The sequence below is a fragment of the Drosophila miranda genome (genome assembly GCF_003369915.1).
Source record: "Drosophila miranda strain MSH22 chromosome Y unlocalized genomic scaffold, D.miranda_PacBio2.1 Contig_Y3_pilon, whole genome shotgun sequence".
Classification (NCBI taxonomy): domain Eukaryota; kingdom Metazoa; phylum Arthropoda; class Insecta; order Diptera; family Drosophilidae; genus Drosophila; species Drosophila miranda.
In genome coordinates this window covers 7,821,310-7,838,591 of record NW_022881625.1, presented here as the reverse complement: position 1 = coordinate 7,838,591, position 17,282 = coordinate 7,821,310, and the positions used below count along the sequence as shown (strand labels likewise).

The 17,282-nt window shown below is 49.5% G+C and overlaps 6 protein-coding genes across 7 annotated transcripts; all 6 read right to left on the bottom strand.

Annotated features, from left to right (window-relative positions):
• Positions 1–416: 416 nt before the first annotated feature.
• LOC117194333 (probable cytochrome P450 12a4, mitochondrial) lies at positions 417–1,562 on the bottom strand. The gene is made up of 3 exons (XM_033398904.1): positions 1,441–1,562; positions 889–1,376; positions 417–828 (listed from the first exon to the last, which is right to left on the bottom strand). The coding sequence occupies exons 1-3, from the start codon at positions 1,510–1,512 to the stop codon at positions 432–434; spliced, it is 957 nt and encodes a 318-aa protein (XP_033254795.1). The 5' UTR covers positions 1,513–1,562; the 3' UTR covers positions 417–431.
• A 681-nt stretch (positions 1,563–2,243) lies between these two features.
• LOC117194807 (probable cytochrome P450 12a5, mitochondrial) lies at positions 2,244–6,282 on the bottom strand. The gene is made up of 6 exons (XM_033399290.1): positions 6,173–6,282; positions 5,621–6,108; positions 5,113–5,560; positions 4,431–5,056; positions 3,922–4,039; positions 2,244–2,315 (listed from the first exon to the last, which is right to left on the bottom strand). The coding sequence occupies exons 1-6, from the start codon at positions 6,242–6,244 to the stop codon at positions 2,244–2,246; spliced, it is 1,824 nt and encodes a 607-aa protein (XP_033255181.1). The 5' UTR covers positions 6,245–6,282.
• A 558-nt stretch (positions 6,283–6,840) lies between these two features.
• LOC117194806 (protein regulator of cytokinesis 1-like) lies at positions 6,841–12,885 on the bottom strand. The gene is made up of 3 exons (XM_033399289.1): positions 12,572–12,885; positions 7,785–7,879; positions 6,841–7,046 (listed from the first exon to the last, which is right to left on the bottom strand). The coding sequence occupies exons 1-3, from the start codon at positions 12,883–12,885 to the stop codon at positions 6,841–6,843; spliced, it is 615 nt and encodes a 204-aa protein (XP_033255180.1).
• On the bottom strand, positions 10,288–10,980 carry LOC117194702 (probable cytochrome P450 12a4, mitochondrial). The gene is made up of 2 exons (XM_033399212.1): positions 10,861–10,980; positions 10,288–10,796 (listed from the first exon to the last, which is right to left on the bottom strand). Exons 1-2 carry the CDS (start codon positions 10,930–10,932, stop codon positions 10,299–10,301), a joined length of 570 nt encoding a protein of 189 aa, XP_033255103.1. The 5' UTR covers positions 10,933–10,980; the 3' UTR covers positions 10,288–10,298.
• On the bottom strand, positions 11,468–12,207 carry LOC117194701. The gene has a single exon (XM_033399211.1). It carries the CDS (start codon positions 12,205–12,207, stop codon positions 11,533–11,535), a length of 675 nt encoding a protein of 224 aa, XP_033255102.1. The 3' UTR covers positions 11,468–11,532.
• Positions 12,886–13,999: 1,114 nt separating the features above from the next.
• LOC117194767 (probable cytochrome P450 12a5, mitochondrial) lies at positions 14,000–15,972 on the bottom strand. 2 transcript variants are annotated; one of them, XM_033399265.1, is made up of 4 exons: positions 15,846–15,972; positions 15,292–15,782; positions 14,786–15,233; positions 14,000–14,726 (listed from the first exon to the last, which is right to left on the bottom strand). In XM_033399265.1, the coding sequence occupies exons 2-4, from the start codon at positions 15,669–15,671 to the stop codon at positions 14,127–14,129; spliced, it is 1,428 nt and encodes a 475-aa protein (XP_033255156.1). In that variant the 5' UTR covers positions 15,672–15,782; positions 15,846–15,972; the 3' UTR covers positions 14,000–14,126. The 2 variants fall into 2 exon arrangements, with proteins under 2 accessions (XP_033255156.1, XP_033255155.1); XM_033399264.1 differs by having other exon boundaries at positions 15,292–15,972.
• Between the last annotated feature and the right edge of the window lie 1,310 nt (positions 15,973–17,282).

Genomic DNA, 17,282 nt, shown 5'->3' with positions numbered 1-17,282 from the left:
GCTGCTGGTGATGGTGGTGATGGCGGCCCCGTCTTCTGGCCTGCTTCCTCTCACCCTCATCCTCATCGTCACTCCCACTGTCGATGAGGGCGCGGCGTCGTTTTGGTGTTGGTGGGATTGGCTGTGATTGTGGTTGTTATTGTGGTTGTGTAGTTGCTGCTGTTTGTAGTAGGATTGGTGCTGACTGGGCTATGGCTCGGATCGACCCGCTGCTCGAACTCGAACCAAGTTCGACTCGCAGCGTGTTCGATCCGTTCGTGTGTGTGTGTGTGGCTGCCCGTTTGCCGGCTCTCCTCCGTCTTCTCCCTCTCCCGTTACTCTCCAACGGTTTTGTATGTCCGAGAGCGTGAGAGGCGGGAAAAGCGGCAGCGAGAGCGGCGTCCTATCGGCCTTTCCCTTTGCGTTTGGCGGGTTTTTTGGATTTGGCGGGGTTACGGGATTTGCAGTTTGTATTGGCGCTGCTGTTGCTGCTGATTTGATGGGGCTCGAGGGGGGAGTGGCTGTGGCCGTGGATAAATCGGCCATGGCAATGGCTGGGTACTCACTCGATGGATGGCTGTGGCGTCGGCGCTCATTAGCTTCACTAGCTTGGGTGTTTTAACGTAACGCCAGATGGAGGGCTTCATCTCCAGATCGGCTGTTAATTCAAAAAAATCGTCCAGGTACTTGAAAAGTAACACAGCCTGGTCGTTATCGCCCGACTCTTTGAGCAGTCCCAACTGCTTGTCCAGAGCCACCACAGAGACTGACTCGAGGGTCCACCGATTTATAACGTTTAAGAAATCATCTGGAGCTTTCTGGGTATCGATATCACGGAGTGCTTTAATACTGTGAAGGGGGGAGAACATACTTGAGCGTAAACAGGGATTTATTATCAGTCATACGCACCGTTGCACAAACTCCTGGTTCACTTGGGACATCTTCTTATAGTAAAGCCGCACGTTCTTCGGCTGCATTAGGACAGGATTTACAGCCGATCGAAAGTCGCTCCAGGTTTTTCCTTGTGTGGGTAAAGCTCCCTCCACTCCCTGGAAGAGATCCTTTCTATGAGTCTTCCGATGATAGCGAAGAGTATCGCTGCCAGGCCGATGCGGCCACACTCCTTCGTTCCGGAACACGACCTCAAAGTCCTTGGGATTGTGAGTCATCAGGTATGACGTACCTCCCATCATACCTGGTAAATATAATATGTTTCCATAGTCGTCTTGCAAAGCTTCGAACAATTTCACAATGTCCAGTTTGCTATATTTTCCTCCAGGCATAAAATTCCGAACAGTAGACAGAAAAGTTGTACTAGGAATCTGATCAAAGGGACGAGCTTGTAGCCACTCTGCATCATTTCTGGGCTCTGCTACAGCTGCTGTGGTCTGCCAACGCTACAAGAGGTTTAAAAACGTATATCACTGTGATATCGGATGTATATGTATACTATATATTTACCAGCGGACTGCTGACAGAGAGGGCTGCTTTTTGCGCCTGAATTATAGATAGACCGCTGCGCACTTTCAACATTTTGCTTGTTAGGAACTTAATTCATTCACTGCTAGATGTATACTGCTAAATCATTCCATTAGCTAGCTATTTGAAAGGCCTGCGATAGCTTTGTTGCAAAAAGAGCTGACCGATAACAGAGCACAAACAGAACAAGAGAGAGAGAGTGCCAAAACAAGTTCGCGGGAGCGTGCGAATGCCAAACAGAAATAATTGTAAGCATTTGCCATATTTTTTTAATATAGACTGCTATTTGATCGACTATGTTATAACTTCTACGGAATATTTAGGAATATAGTATTATGATTGATCTGAATCTCAATGAAATGAAACAAATAAATCGCCATAATTATGGCATCAGATTTTTTGGCCAAATTTAATTTATTGGGCATGGAATGGTCGGTAGACTGCCGAAAGTTTTGGGCCTGATAATAATATAAACAAGCTAATCTTTAGCGCTTTTTTATCTTGCTATTTTTTTTTTTGGTTCGGTTGTCCTTCTTGAAGGTAATTTAATTTTTATTGGGCCAACATCGAAAATAAATGAAACAGAGATAAACAGATAAAGGTACAAAAAATGAAATCAAACATAAAACGCAAATAAAAATTCCAATAATCTCATCGTGGATTCGGCCACATGCGACTTTCACGTGGCGATGGGAGCTTCAATTGATTGCCAAATCGAGGCCTCTCCTCCTGATTGACCGCCTGCTTTGACGGTGTGTTGGCGGCCGACGCCACCGAATTGTGGTTTACGAGGACATGGCGAATTCGTGGCACAGCCACGCGATTGCGCTGATGCTGAGCCCCGCCGACGGGCAGCACTGAGGAGGGACTCGTGGGCACCAATTCTTCATAGGAGATCCCGGCTTCGCGGTCATGTTCAGTGGTCTCATCGGTCATTTACTCGGAATCGCTGGGCGATCTTGTATCCGGCGCCGCTGATTTTGTGCGTGGCTTCTTCTTCGAGCGTGTGCCAATGCTGCGTCTGCCCAATCCCCCGCTGCGACGCAATGTGTTGTCCAGGACGCGGACCCGCTTTAGTGGCGACTTGGACGCCTTCAGCTGGCTGTTGGCCAGCCGCTGTGCGGTAGACGGCGACGGGCGTATCGAATTCAGAGAGCTCATGAGGCTGCGCTTGGCGTTGGGAGTCCGATACCCCGAAGAGCTGGCTGCTGCTGATGGATTCAGTCGCTTGTGCTGATTCCCAGTGCTCTTGGTCATATTGGGAGTGATTGTTGGGGTCTTACGCAACGACATTGTCGAGGTCGACATTGAGGATATGTTCTTCAAAGTTCGGGGCGTGCGAGGGGCCGTTGAACCGGCAGTCGGCGGTGGCATCATCAATTTGCTGCTGCTGCCCGTCCTCGTGGTGGGCGGGGCCTTTATGCGGGCCGAGCTCTGCTTGGCCTGCCGATAGTTCTCCCATTCGCCAGCCATCAGCTCCAGTATGTTCTCGCCATAAACCAGAAACGGGCCATGCGATTGCACCTCATAGGCGTGCACCAGTTCAGTGATCTGCTGCTCAATCTTGGGCAGCTTCGAGGTGATGGCCTTGCGTTCCTTTTCCTCTTTAAGGAACTGGCCGCCACGATTGTTGAAACGATTCGGCTCGTTGGCCTTTGCCTCTAGAGCATGCATGCGGGACCAAAGTTCTGCACGGCTCTCGTACAGATCGAAAATCTCCTTGTTGCAGATCATCCAGCTCCAGCTCGTGCAGCTCCAACAGGTCTTCGTTGTAATACTTATTGTAGTAGTTGGAGAAACGCTTGCGCTCCTGCTGGCTCTTGAGCGTTAGATCCCACCACTTGCTTATCTCGACGCGCAGCTGCTCGATGAACGTCTTGAGGTTCTGGCTGCGCAGTGCCTGGCAGCGCTGCAGCTCCGAATGGAGGATGTCATAGGTGCGCTGCGTATTCTCGGTGCACTCGCGCACTCGTCGCATGGCGCTCTCGTCCGTCTCCTGGAGGCGATCCCACAGCACGTAGATCTTCTCGCGCATGTCATGGATTTTGGAGCGGAGCTCCTGGATCTGCTCGGCATAACTGTTGCGCATCTGCCGCAGCCGCTCTAGTGTCTCTGGTGTTAGATTGTGGCTCAGATCGTTCAGTAGGCGATCCTCTGCATCGGTCTGGGGCATCAGCTCGAGCATCTTCATGTCATGTTTGATGGCCTTGCGCAGCTGGTCCAGCTCCGTCTGGAGCACTGCGCGCTGAGAGCGCAGGTTGTCGAGATGGTCGCGAAAGCCGTCCATCTCATCGGGCAGGGCAGCGGGTCCGCCAGTAGAGGGAGCGGCAGTGCGCCCAGCTCTTCGCAGAGCTGCTCCTGCTGGAGCAGCAGCTCCCCGATCTCCGCCCGACGTTTCGAGAGCTCCTCGCGCAGATGCTCAATGCTTTTGTCCAGCTTCAGCTGCCATATGATCAGTGGCACATCGTCGGGCCTCTGACCAATGTCCACCGTCTCATGGAGGAGTCGGGTGAGGTCGCTGGCCTCGGCTCGAAGTGCGGCTATGCCATCCAGGATGGCCGACTGCTTCTCCCGCGACTCGCTCAGCAGATCCGTATAGAAATTATTATTATTATATGTGCAGAAAGTCCTCGCATGTCTTCGGCTCGAACATGAGGGACCACATTGAATGGAGCTGCTCCACATGCTCGCCAGTCATCTCAAGGATCTCTCCCTTGATGGAGGTTGGGTCAACCATAGCCAATAGGAATGGGTCTTGTATTCGGAATGGAAGGAATTTATGTGATGTGTGCAGGATTTCGATTGCACAATGTGTTGCTCAAGGAAAATGCCTCCGCACAGATAAGTGACGCCTCTCGTGTTGGCACAAATTGCACAATGAAAATTTTGTGTGCTTGATTTGCCTCATGCCTCAAAGCACAAAACAAGTTGATTCTGATTGACGTGCGGCCAAAAAAACACCTACTTTATATTGCAAATAAGTTCCTTCAAGGTTTTCCAGTTGTAAAGATAATTTAGGATGAGAAATGTGTTTACTGTTGGGCAAATTGATCAGGGAGGAGCGGAAAGCGTTCTCCGTGGGATGATTGAACTCGATGCTAAAGTTCCGAATGAGTCGAGCGATGCCCAGCTCGAGCTCCATGTCCACGATGCGCTTTCCAACGCACATCCGGGGTCCAAATCCGAAGGGCAAGAGCATAAACGGATTCTTTAGATTCAAGTCATTTGCCGGGCATTGCCCGTTGGAGTCTGTGGCGTTACGAATCCAACGTTCTGGCAGGAACTCAGCAGCCTTGGGGAAGTGCTCCTCGCTTGATAGCAAGCTCAGGGGAACCATCGACACACAGGTACCAGCTGGCACTTGGTATCCGCTCAAAACGCTGTCCCGATTGAGAAATCGGCCATTGCCGATGACCAAAGGATAGATCCGTTGTGACTCTTTGATGCAGGCACGTAGATAGGGAACGTTCTTCATCGATGCCTCAGTGAATTCGGAGTACTTCTCGGGTAGAACCTTCATCACCTCTTCTCGGAGTACGGCCTGCTTCTCCGGATTCTTGGCAAGGCACAGCAAGGCCGCTGTAAAGGTACTTGAGGTCTGGAAAAAAAGGATGTATGAGATAAGGGTAAGTATGATAACAACAGACTACGTACGGTATCCACTCCGGCCATTAGCATGTCCATGGCCATAACCGTCGCCACCTTTTTGTCGATCTTGAGCATCTTTTCCAGTACACTCTGCTCGCTCTCAGGGCGGACAACACCCTCCTTGGCCTCTTTCTCTAGACGCTCTATAGCTTCGTCTACATATGCTGAAGTTATTTCTTGAACGCCATCTAGGGACTTCATTAGCTTCATTAGCTTGGGTGTTTTAACGTAACGCCAGATGGAGGGCTTCATCTCCAGATCGGCTGTTAATTCAAAAAAATCGTCCAGGTACTTGAAAAGTAACACAGCCTGGTCGTTATCGCCCGACTCTTTGAGCAGTCCCAACTGCTTGTCCAGAGCCACCACAGAGACTGACTCGAGGGTCCACCGATTTATAACGTTTAAGAAATCATCTGGAGCTTCCTGGGTATCGATATCACGGAGTGCTTTAATACTGTGAAGGGGGGAGAACATACTTGAGCGTAAACAGGGATTTATTATCAGTCATACGCACCGTTGCACAAACTCCTGGTTCACTTGGGACATCTTCTTATAGTAAAGCCGCACGTTCTTCGGCTGCATTAGGACAGGATTTACAGCCGATCGAAAGTCGCTCCAGGTTTTTCCTTGTGTGGGTAAAGCTCCCTCCACTCCCTGGAAGAGATCCTTTCTATGAGTCTTCCGATGATAGCGAAGAGTATCGCTGCCAGGCCGATGCGGCCACACTCCTTCGTTCCGGAACACGACCTCAAAGTTCTTGGGATTGTGAGTCATCAGGTATGACGTACCTCCCATCATACCTGGTAAATATAATATGTTTCCATAGTCGTCTTGCAAAGCTTTGAACAATTTCACAATGTCCAGTTTGCTATATTTTCCTCCAGGCATAAAATTCCGAACAGTAGACAGAAAAGTTGTACTAGGAATCTGATCAAAGGGACGAGCTTGTAGCCACTCTGCATCATTTCTGGGCTCTGCTACAGCTGCTGTGGTCTGCCAACGCTACAAGAGATTTAAAAACGTATATCACTGTGATATCGGATCTATATGTATACTATATATTTACCAGCGGACTGCTGACAGAGATGGCTGCTTTTTGCGCCTGAATTATAGATAGACCGCTGCGCACTTTCAACATTTTGCTTGTTAGGAACTTAATTCATTCACTGCTAGAGCTATACTGCTAAATCATTCCATTAGCTAGCTATTTGAAAGGCCTGCGATAGCTTTGTTGCAAAAAGAGCTGACCGATAACAGAGCACAAACAGAACAAGAGAGAGAGAGAGTGCCAAAACACGTTCGCGGGAGCGTGCGAATGCCAAACAGAAATAATTGTAAGCATTTGCCACATTTTTTTAATATAGACTGCTATTTGATCGACTATGTTATACCTTCTACGGAATATTTAGGAATATAGTATTATGATTGATCTGACTCAATGAAATGAAACAAATAAATCGCCATAATTATGGCATCAGATTTTTTGGCCAAATTTAATTTATTGGGCATGGAATGGTCGGTAGACTGCCGAAAGTTTTGGGCCTGATAATAATATAAACAAGCTAATCTTTAGCGCTTTTTTATCTTGCTATTTTTTTTTTGGTTCGGTTGTCCTTCTTGAAGGTAATTTAATTTTTATTGGGCCAACATCGAAAATAAATGAAACAGAGATAAACAGATAAAGGTACAAAAAATGAAATCAAACATAAAACGCAAATAAAAATTCCAATAATCTCATCGTGGATTCGGCCACATGCGATTTTCACGTGGCGATGGGAGCTTCAATTGATTGCCAAATCGAGGCCTCTCCTCCTGATTGACCGCCTGCTTTGATGGTGTGTTGGCGGCCGACGCCACCGAATTGTGGTTTACGAGGACATGGCGAATTCGTGGCACAGCCACGCGATTGCGCTGATGCTGAGCCCCGCCGACGGGCAGCACTGAGGAGCGACTCGTGGGCACCAATTCTTCATAGGAGATCCCGGCTTCGCGGTCATTTTCAGTGGTCTCATCGGTCATTTACTCGGAATCGCTGGGCGATCTTGTATCCGGCGCCGCTGATTTTGTGCGTGGCTTCTTCTTCGAGCGTGTGCCAATGCTGCGTCTTCCCAATCCCCCGCTGCGACGCAATGTGTTGTCCAGGACGCGGACCCGCTTTAGTGGCGACTTGGACGCCTTCAGCTGGCTGTTGGCCAGCCGCTGTGCGGTAGACGGCGACGGGCGTATCGAATTCAGAGAGCTCATGAGGCTGCGCTTGGCGTTGTGAGTCCGATACCCCGAAGAGCTGGCTGCTGCTGATGGATTCAGTCGCTTGTGCAGATTCCCAGTGCTCTTGGTCATATTGGGAGTGATCAGCTGGATTGTTGGGGTCTTGCGCAACGACATTGTCGAGGTCGACATTGAGGACATGTTCTTCAAAGTTCGGGGCGTGCGAGGGGCCGTTGAACCGGCAGTCGGCGGTGGCATCATCAATTTGCTGCTGCTGCCCGTCCTCGTGGTGGGCGGGGCCTTCTTGCGGGCCGAGCTCTGCTTGGCCTGCCGATAGTTCTCCCATTCGCCAGCCATCAGCTCCAGTATGTTCTCGCCATAAACCAGAAACGGGCCATGCGATTGCACCTCATAGGCGTGCACCAGTTCAGTGATCTGCTGCTCAATCTTGGGCAGCTTCGAGGTGATGGCCTTGCGTTCCTTTTCCTCTTTAAGGAACTGGCCGCCACGATTGTTGAAACGATTCGGCTCGTTGGCCTTTGCCTCTAGAGCCTGCATGCGGGACCAAAGTTCTGCACGGCTCTCGTACAGATCGAAACTCTCCTTGTTGCAGATCATCCAGCTCCAGCTCGTGCAGCTCCAACAGGTCTTCGTTGTAATACTTATTGTAGTAGTTGGAGAAACGCTTGCGCTCCTGCTGGCTCTTGAGCGTTAGATCCCACCACTTGCTTATCTCGACGCGCAGCTGCTCGATGAACGTCTTGAGGTTCTGGCTGCGCAGTGCCTGGCAGCGCTGCAGCTCCGAATGGAGGATGTCATAGGTGCGCTGCGTATTCTCGGTGCACTCGCGCACTCGTCGCATGGCGCTCTCGTCCGTCTCCTGGAGGCGATCCCACAGCACGTAGATCTTCTCGCGCATGTCATGGATTTTGGAGCGGAGCTCCTGGATCTGCTCGGCATAACTGTTGCGCATCTGCCGCAGCCGCTCTAGTGTCTCTGGTGTTAGATTGTGGCTCAGATCGTTCAGTAGGCGATCCTCTGCATCGGTCTGGGCATCAGCTCGAGCATCTTCATGTCATGCTTGATGGCCTTGCGCAGCTGGTCCAGCTCCGTCTGGACCTCTCAGCACTGCGCGCTGAGAGCGCAGGTTGTCGAGATGGTCGCGAAAGCCGTCCATCTCATCGGGCAGGGGCAGCGGGTCCGCCAGTAGAGGGAGCGGCAGTGCGCCCAGCTCTTCGCAGAGCTGCTCCTGCTGGAGCAGCAGCTCCCCGATCTCCGCCCGACGTTTCGAGAGCTCCTCGCGCAGATGCTCAATGCTTTTGTCCAGCTTCAGCTGCCATATGATCAGTGGCTCATCGTCGGGCCTCTGACCAATGTCCACCGTCTCATGGAGGAGTCGGGCCATCCAGGATGGCCGACTGCTTCTCCCGCGACTCGCTCAGCAGATCCGTATAGAAATTATTATTATTATATGTGCAGAAAGTCCTCGCATGTCTTCGGCTCGAACATGAGGGACCACATTGAATGGAACTGCTCCACATGCTCGCCAGTCATCTCAAGGATCTCTCCCTTGATGGAGGTTGGGTCAACCATAGCCAACAGGAATGGGTCTTGTATTCGCGATTGGAAGGAATTTATGTGATGTGTGCAGGATTTCGATTGCACAATGTGTTGCTCAAGGAAAATGCCTCCGCACAGATAAGTGACGCCTCTCGTGTTGGCACAAATTGCACAATGAAAATTTTGTGTGCTTGATTTGCCTCATGCCTCAAAGCACAAAACAAGTTGATTCTGATTGACGTGCGGCCAAAAAAACACCTACTTTATATTGCAAATAAGTTCCTTCAAGGTTTTCCAGTTGTAAAGATAATTTAGGATGAGAAATGTGTTTACTGTTGGGCAAATTGATCAGGGAGGAGCGGAAAGCGTTCTCCGTGGGATGATTGAACTCGATGCTAAAGTTCCGAATGAGTCGAGCGATGCCCAGCTCGAGCTCCATGTCCACGATGCGCTTTCCAACGCACATCCGGGGTCCAAATCCGAAGGGCAAGAGCATAAACGGATTCTTTAGATTCAAGTCATTTGCCGGGCATTGCCCGTTGGAGTCTGTGGCGTTACGAATCCAACGTTCTGGCAGGAACTCAGCAGCCTTGGGGAAGTGCTCCTCGCTTGATAGCAAGCTCAGGGGAACCATCGACACACAGGTACCAGCTGGCACTTGGTATCCGCTCAAAACGCTGTCCCGATTGAGAAATCGGCCATTGCCGATGATCAAAGGATAGATCCGTTGTGACTCTTTGATGCAGGCACGTAGATAGGGAACGTTCTTCATCGATGCCTCGATGAAGGCATCACCTCTTCTCGGAGTACGGCCTGCTTCTCCGGATTCTTGGCAAGGCACAGCAAGGCCGCTGTAAAGGTACTTGAGGTCTGGAAAAAAAGGATGTATGAGATAAGGGTAAGTATGATAACAACAGACTACGTACGGTATCCACTCCGGCCATTAGCATGTCCATGGCCATAACCGTCGCCACCTTTTTGTCGATCTTGAGCAGCTTTTCCAGTACACTCTGCTCGCTCTCAGGGCGGACAACACCCTCCTTGGTCTCTTTCTCTAGACGCTCTATAGCTTCGTCTACATATGCTGAAGTTATTTCTTGAACGCCATCTAGGGACTTCATTAGCTTCATTAGCTTGGGTGTTTTAACGTAACGCCAGATGGAGGGGTTCATCTCCAGATCGGCTGTTAATTCAAAAAAATCGTCCAGGTACTTGAAAAGTAACACAGCCTGGTCGTTATCGCCCGACTCTTTGAGCAGTCCCAACTGCTTGTCCAGAGCCACCACAGAGACTGACTCGAGGGTCCACCGATTTATAACGTTTAAGAAATCATCTGGAGCTTCCTGGGTATCGATATCACGGAGTGCTTTAATACTGTGAAGGGGGGAGATCCTCCTTGCGCGTAAACAGGGATTTATTATCAGTCATACGCACCGTTGCACAAACTCCTGGTTCACTTGGGACATCTTCTTATAGTAAAGCCGCACGTTCTTCGGCTGCATTAGGACAGGATTTACAGCCGATCGAAAGTCGCTCCAGGTTTTTCCTTGTGTGGGTAAAGCTCCCTCCACTCCCTGGAAGAGATCCTTTCTATGAGTCTTCCGATGATAGCGAAGAGTATCGCTGCCAGGCCGATGCGGCCACACTCCTTCGTTCCGGAACACGACCTCAAAGTCCTTGGGATTGTGAGTCATCAGGTATGACGTACCTCCCATCATACCTGGTAAATATAATATGTTTCCATAGTCGTCTTGCAAAGCTTCGAACAATTTCACAATGTCCAGTTTGCTATATTTTCCTCCAGGCATAAAATTCCGAACAGTAGACAGAAAAGTTGTACTAGGAATCTGATCAAAGGGACGAGCTTGTAGCCACTCTGCATCATTTCTGGGCTCTGCTACAGCTGCTGTGGTCTGCCAACGCTACAAGAGATTTAAAAACGTATATCACTGTGATATCGGATCTATATGTATACTATATATTTACCAGCGGACTGCTGACAGAGAGGGCTGCTTTTTGCGCCTGAATTATAGATAGACCGCTGCGCACTTTCAACATTTTGCTTGTTAGGAACTTAATTCATTCACTGCTAGAGCTATACTGCTAAATCATTCCATTAGCTAGCTATTTGAAAGGCCTGCGATAGCTTTGTTGCAAAAAGAGCTGACCGATAACAGAGCACAAACAGAACAAGAGAGAGAGAGAGTGCCAAAACACGTTCGCGGGAGCGTGCGAATGCCAAACAGAAATAATTGTAAGCATTTGCCATATTTTTTTAATATAGACTGCTATTTGATCGACTATGTTATACCTTCTACGGAATATTTAGGAATATAGTATTATGATTGATCTGAATCTCAATGAAATGAAACAAATAAATCGCCATAATTATGGCATCAGATTTTTTGGCCAAATTTAATTTATTGGGCATGGAATGGTCGGTAGACTGCAGAAAGTTTTGGGCCTGATAATAATATAAACAAGCTAATCTTTAGCGCTTTTTTATATCTTGTTATTTTTTTTTTGGTTCGGTTGTCCTTCTTGAAGGTAATTTAATTTTTATTGGGCCAACATCGAAAATAAATGAAACAGAGATAAACAGATAAAGGTACAAAAAATGAAATCAAACATAAAACGCAAATAAAAATTCCAATAATCTCATCGTGGATTCGGCCACATGCGATTTTCACGTGGCGATGGGAGCTTCAATTGATTGCCAAATCGAGGCCTCTCCTCCTGATTGACCGCCTGCTTTGACGGTGTGTTGGCGGCCGACGCCACCGAATTGTGGTTTACGAGGACATGGCGAATTCGGGGCACAGCCACGCGATTGCGCTGATGCTGAGCCCCGCCGACGGGCAGCACTGAGGAGCGACTCGTGGGCACCAATTCTTCATAGGAGATCCCGGCTTCGCGGTCCTTTTCAGTGGTCTCATCGGTCATATACTCGGAATCGCTGGGCGATCTTGTATCCGGCGCCGCTGATTTTGTGCGTGGCTTCTTGTTCGAGCGTGTGCCAATGCTGCGTCTGCCCAATCCCCCGCTGCGACGCAATGTGTTGTCCAGGACGCGGACCCGCTTTAGTGGCGACTTGGACGCCTTCAGCTGGCTGTTGGCCAGCCGCTGTGCGGTAGACGGCGACGGGCGTATCGAATTCAGAGAGCTCATGAGGCTGCGCTTGGCGTTGGGAGTCCGATACCCCGAAGAGCTGGCTGCTGCTGATGGATTCAGTCGCTTGTGCAGATTCCCAGTGCTCTTGGTCATATTGGGAGTGATCAGCTGGATTGTTGGGGTCTTGCGCAACGACATTGTCGAGGTCGACATTGAGGACATGTTCTTCAAAGTTCGGGGCGTGCGAGGGGCCGTTGAACCGGCAGTCGGCGGTGGCATCATCAATTTGCTGCTGCTGCCCGTCCTCGTGGTGGGCGGGGCCTTCTTGCGGGCCGAGCTCTGCTTGGCCTGCCGATAGTTCTCCCATTCGCCAGCCATCAGCTCCAGTATGTTCTCGCCATAAACCAGAAACGGGCCATGCGATTGCACCTCATAGGCGTGCACCAGTTCAGTGATCTGCTGCTCAATCTTGGGCAGCTTCGAGGTGATGGCCCTGCGTTCCTTTTCCTCTTTAAGGACCTGGCCGCCACGATTGTTGAAACGATTCGGCTCGTTGGCCTTTGCCTCTAGAGCCTGCATGCGGGACCAAAGTTCTGCACGGCTCTCGTACAGATCGAAAATCTCCTTGTTGCACGTGTAGAAGCTCTTCAGATCATCCAGCTCCAGCTCGTGCAGCTCCAACAGGTCTTCGTTGTAATACTTATAGTAGTAGTTGGAGAAACGCTTGCGCTCCTGCTGGCTCTTGAGCGTTAGATCCCACCACTTGCTTATCTCGACGCGCAGCTGCTCGATGAACGTCTTGAGGTTCTGGCTGCGCAGTGCCTGGCAGCGCTGCAGCTCCGAATGGAGGATGTCATAGGTGCGCTGCGTATTCTCGGTGCACTCGCGCACTCGTCGCATGGCGCTCTCGTCCGTCTCCTGGAGGCGATCCCACAGCACGTAGATCTTCTCGCGCATGTCATGGATTTTGGAGCGCAGCTCCTGGATCTGCTCGGCATAACTGTTGCGCATCTGCCGCAGCCGCTCTAGTGTCTCTGGTGTTAGATTGTGGCTCAGATCGTTCAGTAGGCGATCCTCTGCATCGGTCTGGGGCATCAGCTCGAGCATCTTCATGTCATGCTTGATGGCCTTGCGCAGCTGGTCCAGCTCCGTCTGGACCTCTCAGCACTGCGCGCTGAGAGCGCAGGTTGTCGAGATGGTCGCGAAAGCCGTCCATCTCATCGGGCAGGGGCAGCGGGTCCGCCAGTAGAGGGAGCGGCAGTGCGCCCAGCTCTTCGCAGAGCTGCTCCTGCTGGAGCAGCAGCTCCCCGATCTCCGCCCGACGTTTCGAGAGCTCCTCGCGCAGATGCTCAATGCTTTTGTCCAGCTTTAGCTGCCATATGATCAGTGGCACATCGTCGGGCCTCTGACCAATGTCCACCGTCTCATGGAGGAGTCGGGTGAGGTCGCTGGCCTCGGCTCGGAGTGCGGCTATGTCATCCAGGATGGCCGCCTGCTTCTCCCCAGACTCGGTCAGCAGATCCGTATAGAAATTATCCGCGTGCGCCTTGAGTTTTTGCAGAAAGTCCTCGCATGTCTTCGGCTCGAACATGAGGGACCACATTGAATGGAGCTGCTCCACATGCTCGCCAGTCATCTCAAGGATCTCTCCCTTGATGGAGGTTGGGTCAACCATAGCCAATAGGAATGGGTCTTGTATTCGGAATGGAAGGAATTTATGTGATGTGTGCAGGATTTCGATTGCACAATGTGTTGCTCAAGGAAAATGCCTCCGCACAGATAAGTGACGCCTCTCGTGTTGGCACAAATTGCACAATGAAAATTTTGTGTGCTTGATTTGCCTCATGCCTCAAAGCACAAAACAAGTTGATTCTGATTGACGTGCGGCCAAAAAAAACACCTACTTTATATTGCAAATAAGTTCCTTCAAGGTTTTCCAGTTTTAAAGATAATTTAGGATGAGAAATGTGTTTACTGCCCGCAAACAAAGGGAAACATACATACATATACAACCTCGTATGCATATACATCAAATGTATTCTATTGTATATAGAAGATAGGAAAATAGAACGTGAATATGAGTATATCGAACACATTCGCTACGATGAAGACACCCGTCTAATATTGAATATTTGAACGGCTCAGTTGGCCAAATCCGTGAACTTGAACTTGAGCGGTATGTTGGGAAAGCTGATCAGTTCACTGCGGAAGGCTTTTTCCGTGGAGTGATTGAACTCGATGTTGAAGTTCCGAAGGAGTCGGGCGATGCCCAGCTCCAGCTCCATGTCCACGATGCGCTTTCCAACGCACATCCGGGGTCCAAATCCGAAGGGCAAGAACACAAACGGATTCTTCAGCTTCAAGTCATTTGCCAGGCATTGCCCGGTGGAGTCTGTGGCGTTACGAATCCAACGTTCTGGCAGGAACTCAGCATCCTTGGGGAAGTGCTCCTCGCTTGATAGCAAGCTCAGCGGAACCATCGACACACAGGTACCAGCTGGCACTTGGTATCCGCTCAAAACGCTGTCCCGATTGAGAACTCGGGCATTCATAACAGCCAGCGGGTACATCCGATGCGACTCTTTGATGCTGGCACGCAAATAGGGAACGTTCTTCATGGATTCCTCCGTGAAATCCGAGTCCTTGTGGGGCAGTACCTTCATCACCTCCTCTCGGAGTATGGCCTGCTTCTCGGGATTCTTGGCAAGGCACAGCATGACCCCTGTAAATGTGCTAGAGGTCTGAAAAAATATCGAATTATATCAATCTTTGATTATTACTTGATCTGCAGAGTACGTACGGTATCAACTCCGGCCATTAGCATGTCCATGGCCATGATTGTGGCCACCTTCTTGTCGACCTTGAGCAGCTTTTCCAGTACACTCTGCTCGTTCTCAGGACGGACAACACCCTCTTTGGCTTCCTTCTCCAATCGCTCTACCGCCTCATCAATATATGCCGATATAATGTACCGAATGGTGTCGAGAATGTTCATAATTTTCATCAGTTTGGGCGTTTTGAACATGCGCCAGGCGGAGGGCTTCAGCTCCAGATCAGCAGATACTTTAAAGAAATCTTCCAAGAGGTGGAAAAGCTTTGTGGCTTCGATCCTTTTGTTCGACTCCTTCAGCAGTCCCAACTGCCTGTCCAATGCCACGACGGAGACTGACTCCAGGGTCCAGCGATTGATGGTGTCTATGAAGTTACCAGGAACCTCTAGAGTGCTGGCATCTCGGATAGCTTTAATGCTTTAAATGGAAAACAGTTTTTAAGTATTTAAGGAAACACATTTGTGGAATGGCCTACCGCTGCACAAATTCCTGATTGGCCTGGGACATTTTCTTGTAGTAAAGCCTCGCGTTCTTGGGCTGCATGAGGACTGGATTTACAGCCGATCGAAAGTCGCCCCACGCCTTTCCTTGGGTTGGTGCGACGCCCTCGACGCCCTGAAAGAAATCCTTTCTGTGCGTCTGCCGATGGTACAAAAGAGCGTCGGCGCCAGGCCTGTTTGGCCACGTGCCCTCGTGCCGGAATACTACCTCGAAGTCCTTGGGATTGTGTGTACTCAACATGGGAGGTCCTCCCATGATGCCTGGCACAACATGAATGCTGCCATAGTCTTCGCGCATGGCCATTATCAACTCCGCAAGGTCCTTGTTCTTATATTTACCCCCTGGCATGAACATTTTGGGAATCAGAGATATCAAATTGGCCCGAGGCACCTGCCTGAAGGGACGCGCCTGCTGCCACTCTGCATCGTCTCGGGTTAGAGCTGGTGCAGCTGTGGTCTGCCGGCGCTGGAAATGATCGGTATTGAGGCATTTTACATACCAAATCATTGCCAGCTTCTATCCTCTAACCTGCTGTCCACTGAAAGAGACGGCCGCCACTTGCTTGTGAGCTACGGCAATTCCACTACGGCAGAACCCAGCCGATTAGCTGCTTGCCAAATAGCACCTAATTCTTGGCCCTCAGCCGCTTATTTTGTTTGTTACTTATGTCTATTGTAGTGGCCAGTGAAGCAAACCCAGATTAAATTCCCTAATAATTTCCCAGATATAAAGCAGATTCAAATCACGCGCCAACTTGATTAGTTCGAACACCAAGGCTTTAAAAACAGCTACTTCGAATATGGAGCTTTAATTGCTCGAATGTTCTTTTTCGTCTCTCGAGACCGAATTCCATGGAAGGGTCCCGTTAAAGCTCGTCTATGCCGCTTAAGCCGACAGCGACGGTGAACACGGGGATCAATTCCATTTTTCTCCCAAAACACTTCGGTTGTGCCTGTGCCAATAGTGGCAAACTCTAGTGGAAGCTCACGTGTCCCTGTATTACATAATACATACCAAATTACATAACTGCAAGTCGGCGGAGAATCGACTAAAAAGCAAGATCAAGCTATATTGTGTGGTGAAAGTGCAAAGTGCTACGTAGAGGAAAAGAAGGTGATTATAGAGGAAAGCAGGTTTGGTACATTCACTGAATTCCGAATCTATTACAGAATCTCTTGGTCACTGGAGGTCTGCCGTGCTTTGGCGCTCTCACGCCTAACCCCCCACGCAACCTCTAGTGTCTTATATTTGGCCGCTTCGAATTACCAGCGTTTCCGTTGTACGGACGATCTGTATCGACCTTTGAATGCCCTATAAGCGTATCTTGTGAGATGCAACTCAACATCCTTGATGCGGAATCGACAACGCCTAGGAATTAAAGTGGAAATTTATGTCAGCTTAAATTGTGCAGAAGATGTGAATACAAGATCAGGAATCGGAATTTAGGGTGATTCGTGAGTACGAACATACCCGCGAAATAGCAGGGTATAGCAGCGGTGCAGCGTAATGAAAGGGAGAGCGTGATAGCTCACACGCCAAGAGCGAGCTTTCGTTCGAAGAGAATTCGGACATATGCGTGCATATGCACACACATGTAAACGTGCATTAATTTGATCATCGACATTCTCTTTGCTTTGTCTTGTTCTTTTCTTTTGCTTGCATTCTTGTGTTTGCACTTCAATTAAATTTGACTTTAAATGAAAAATCATATAAACATATACAGTTATATTAAGGAATATCTTTCCTATAGAATTAATTTCTTTATTATATGTCTTAAGTCCTTTCCTAATCCACTCAATGTTAAGCCTTGATTCACTCTGGCAATGTCGGCCAAAATATCATTCTTTAATTCGTTACTATTTTTATATAATTAATATTGTTCCACAGCTACCGAAGCAGTTCATTGGGCCCAACGAGCTCGTCAAGGAAAGTGTTTGAATTTGGTAATGATCATTAATTTCGTAT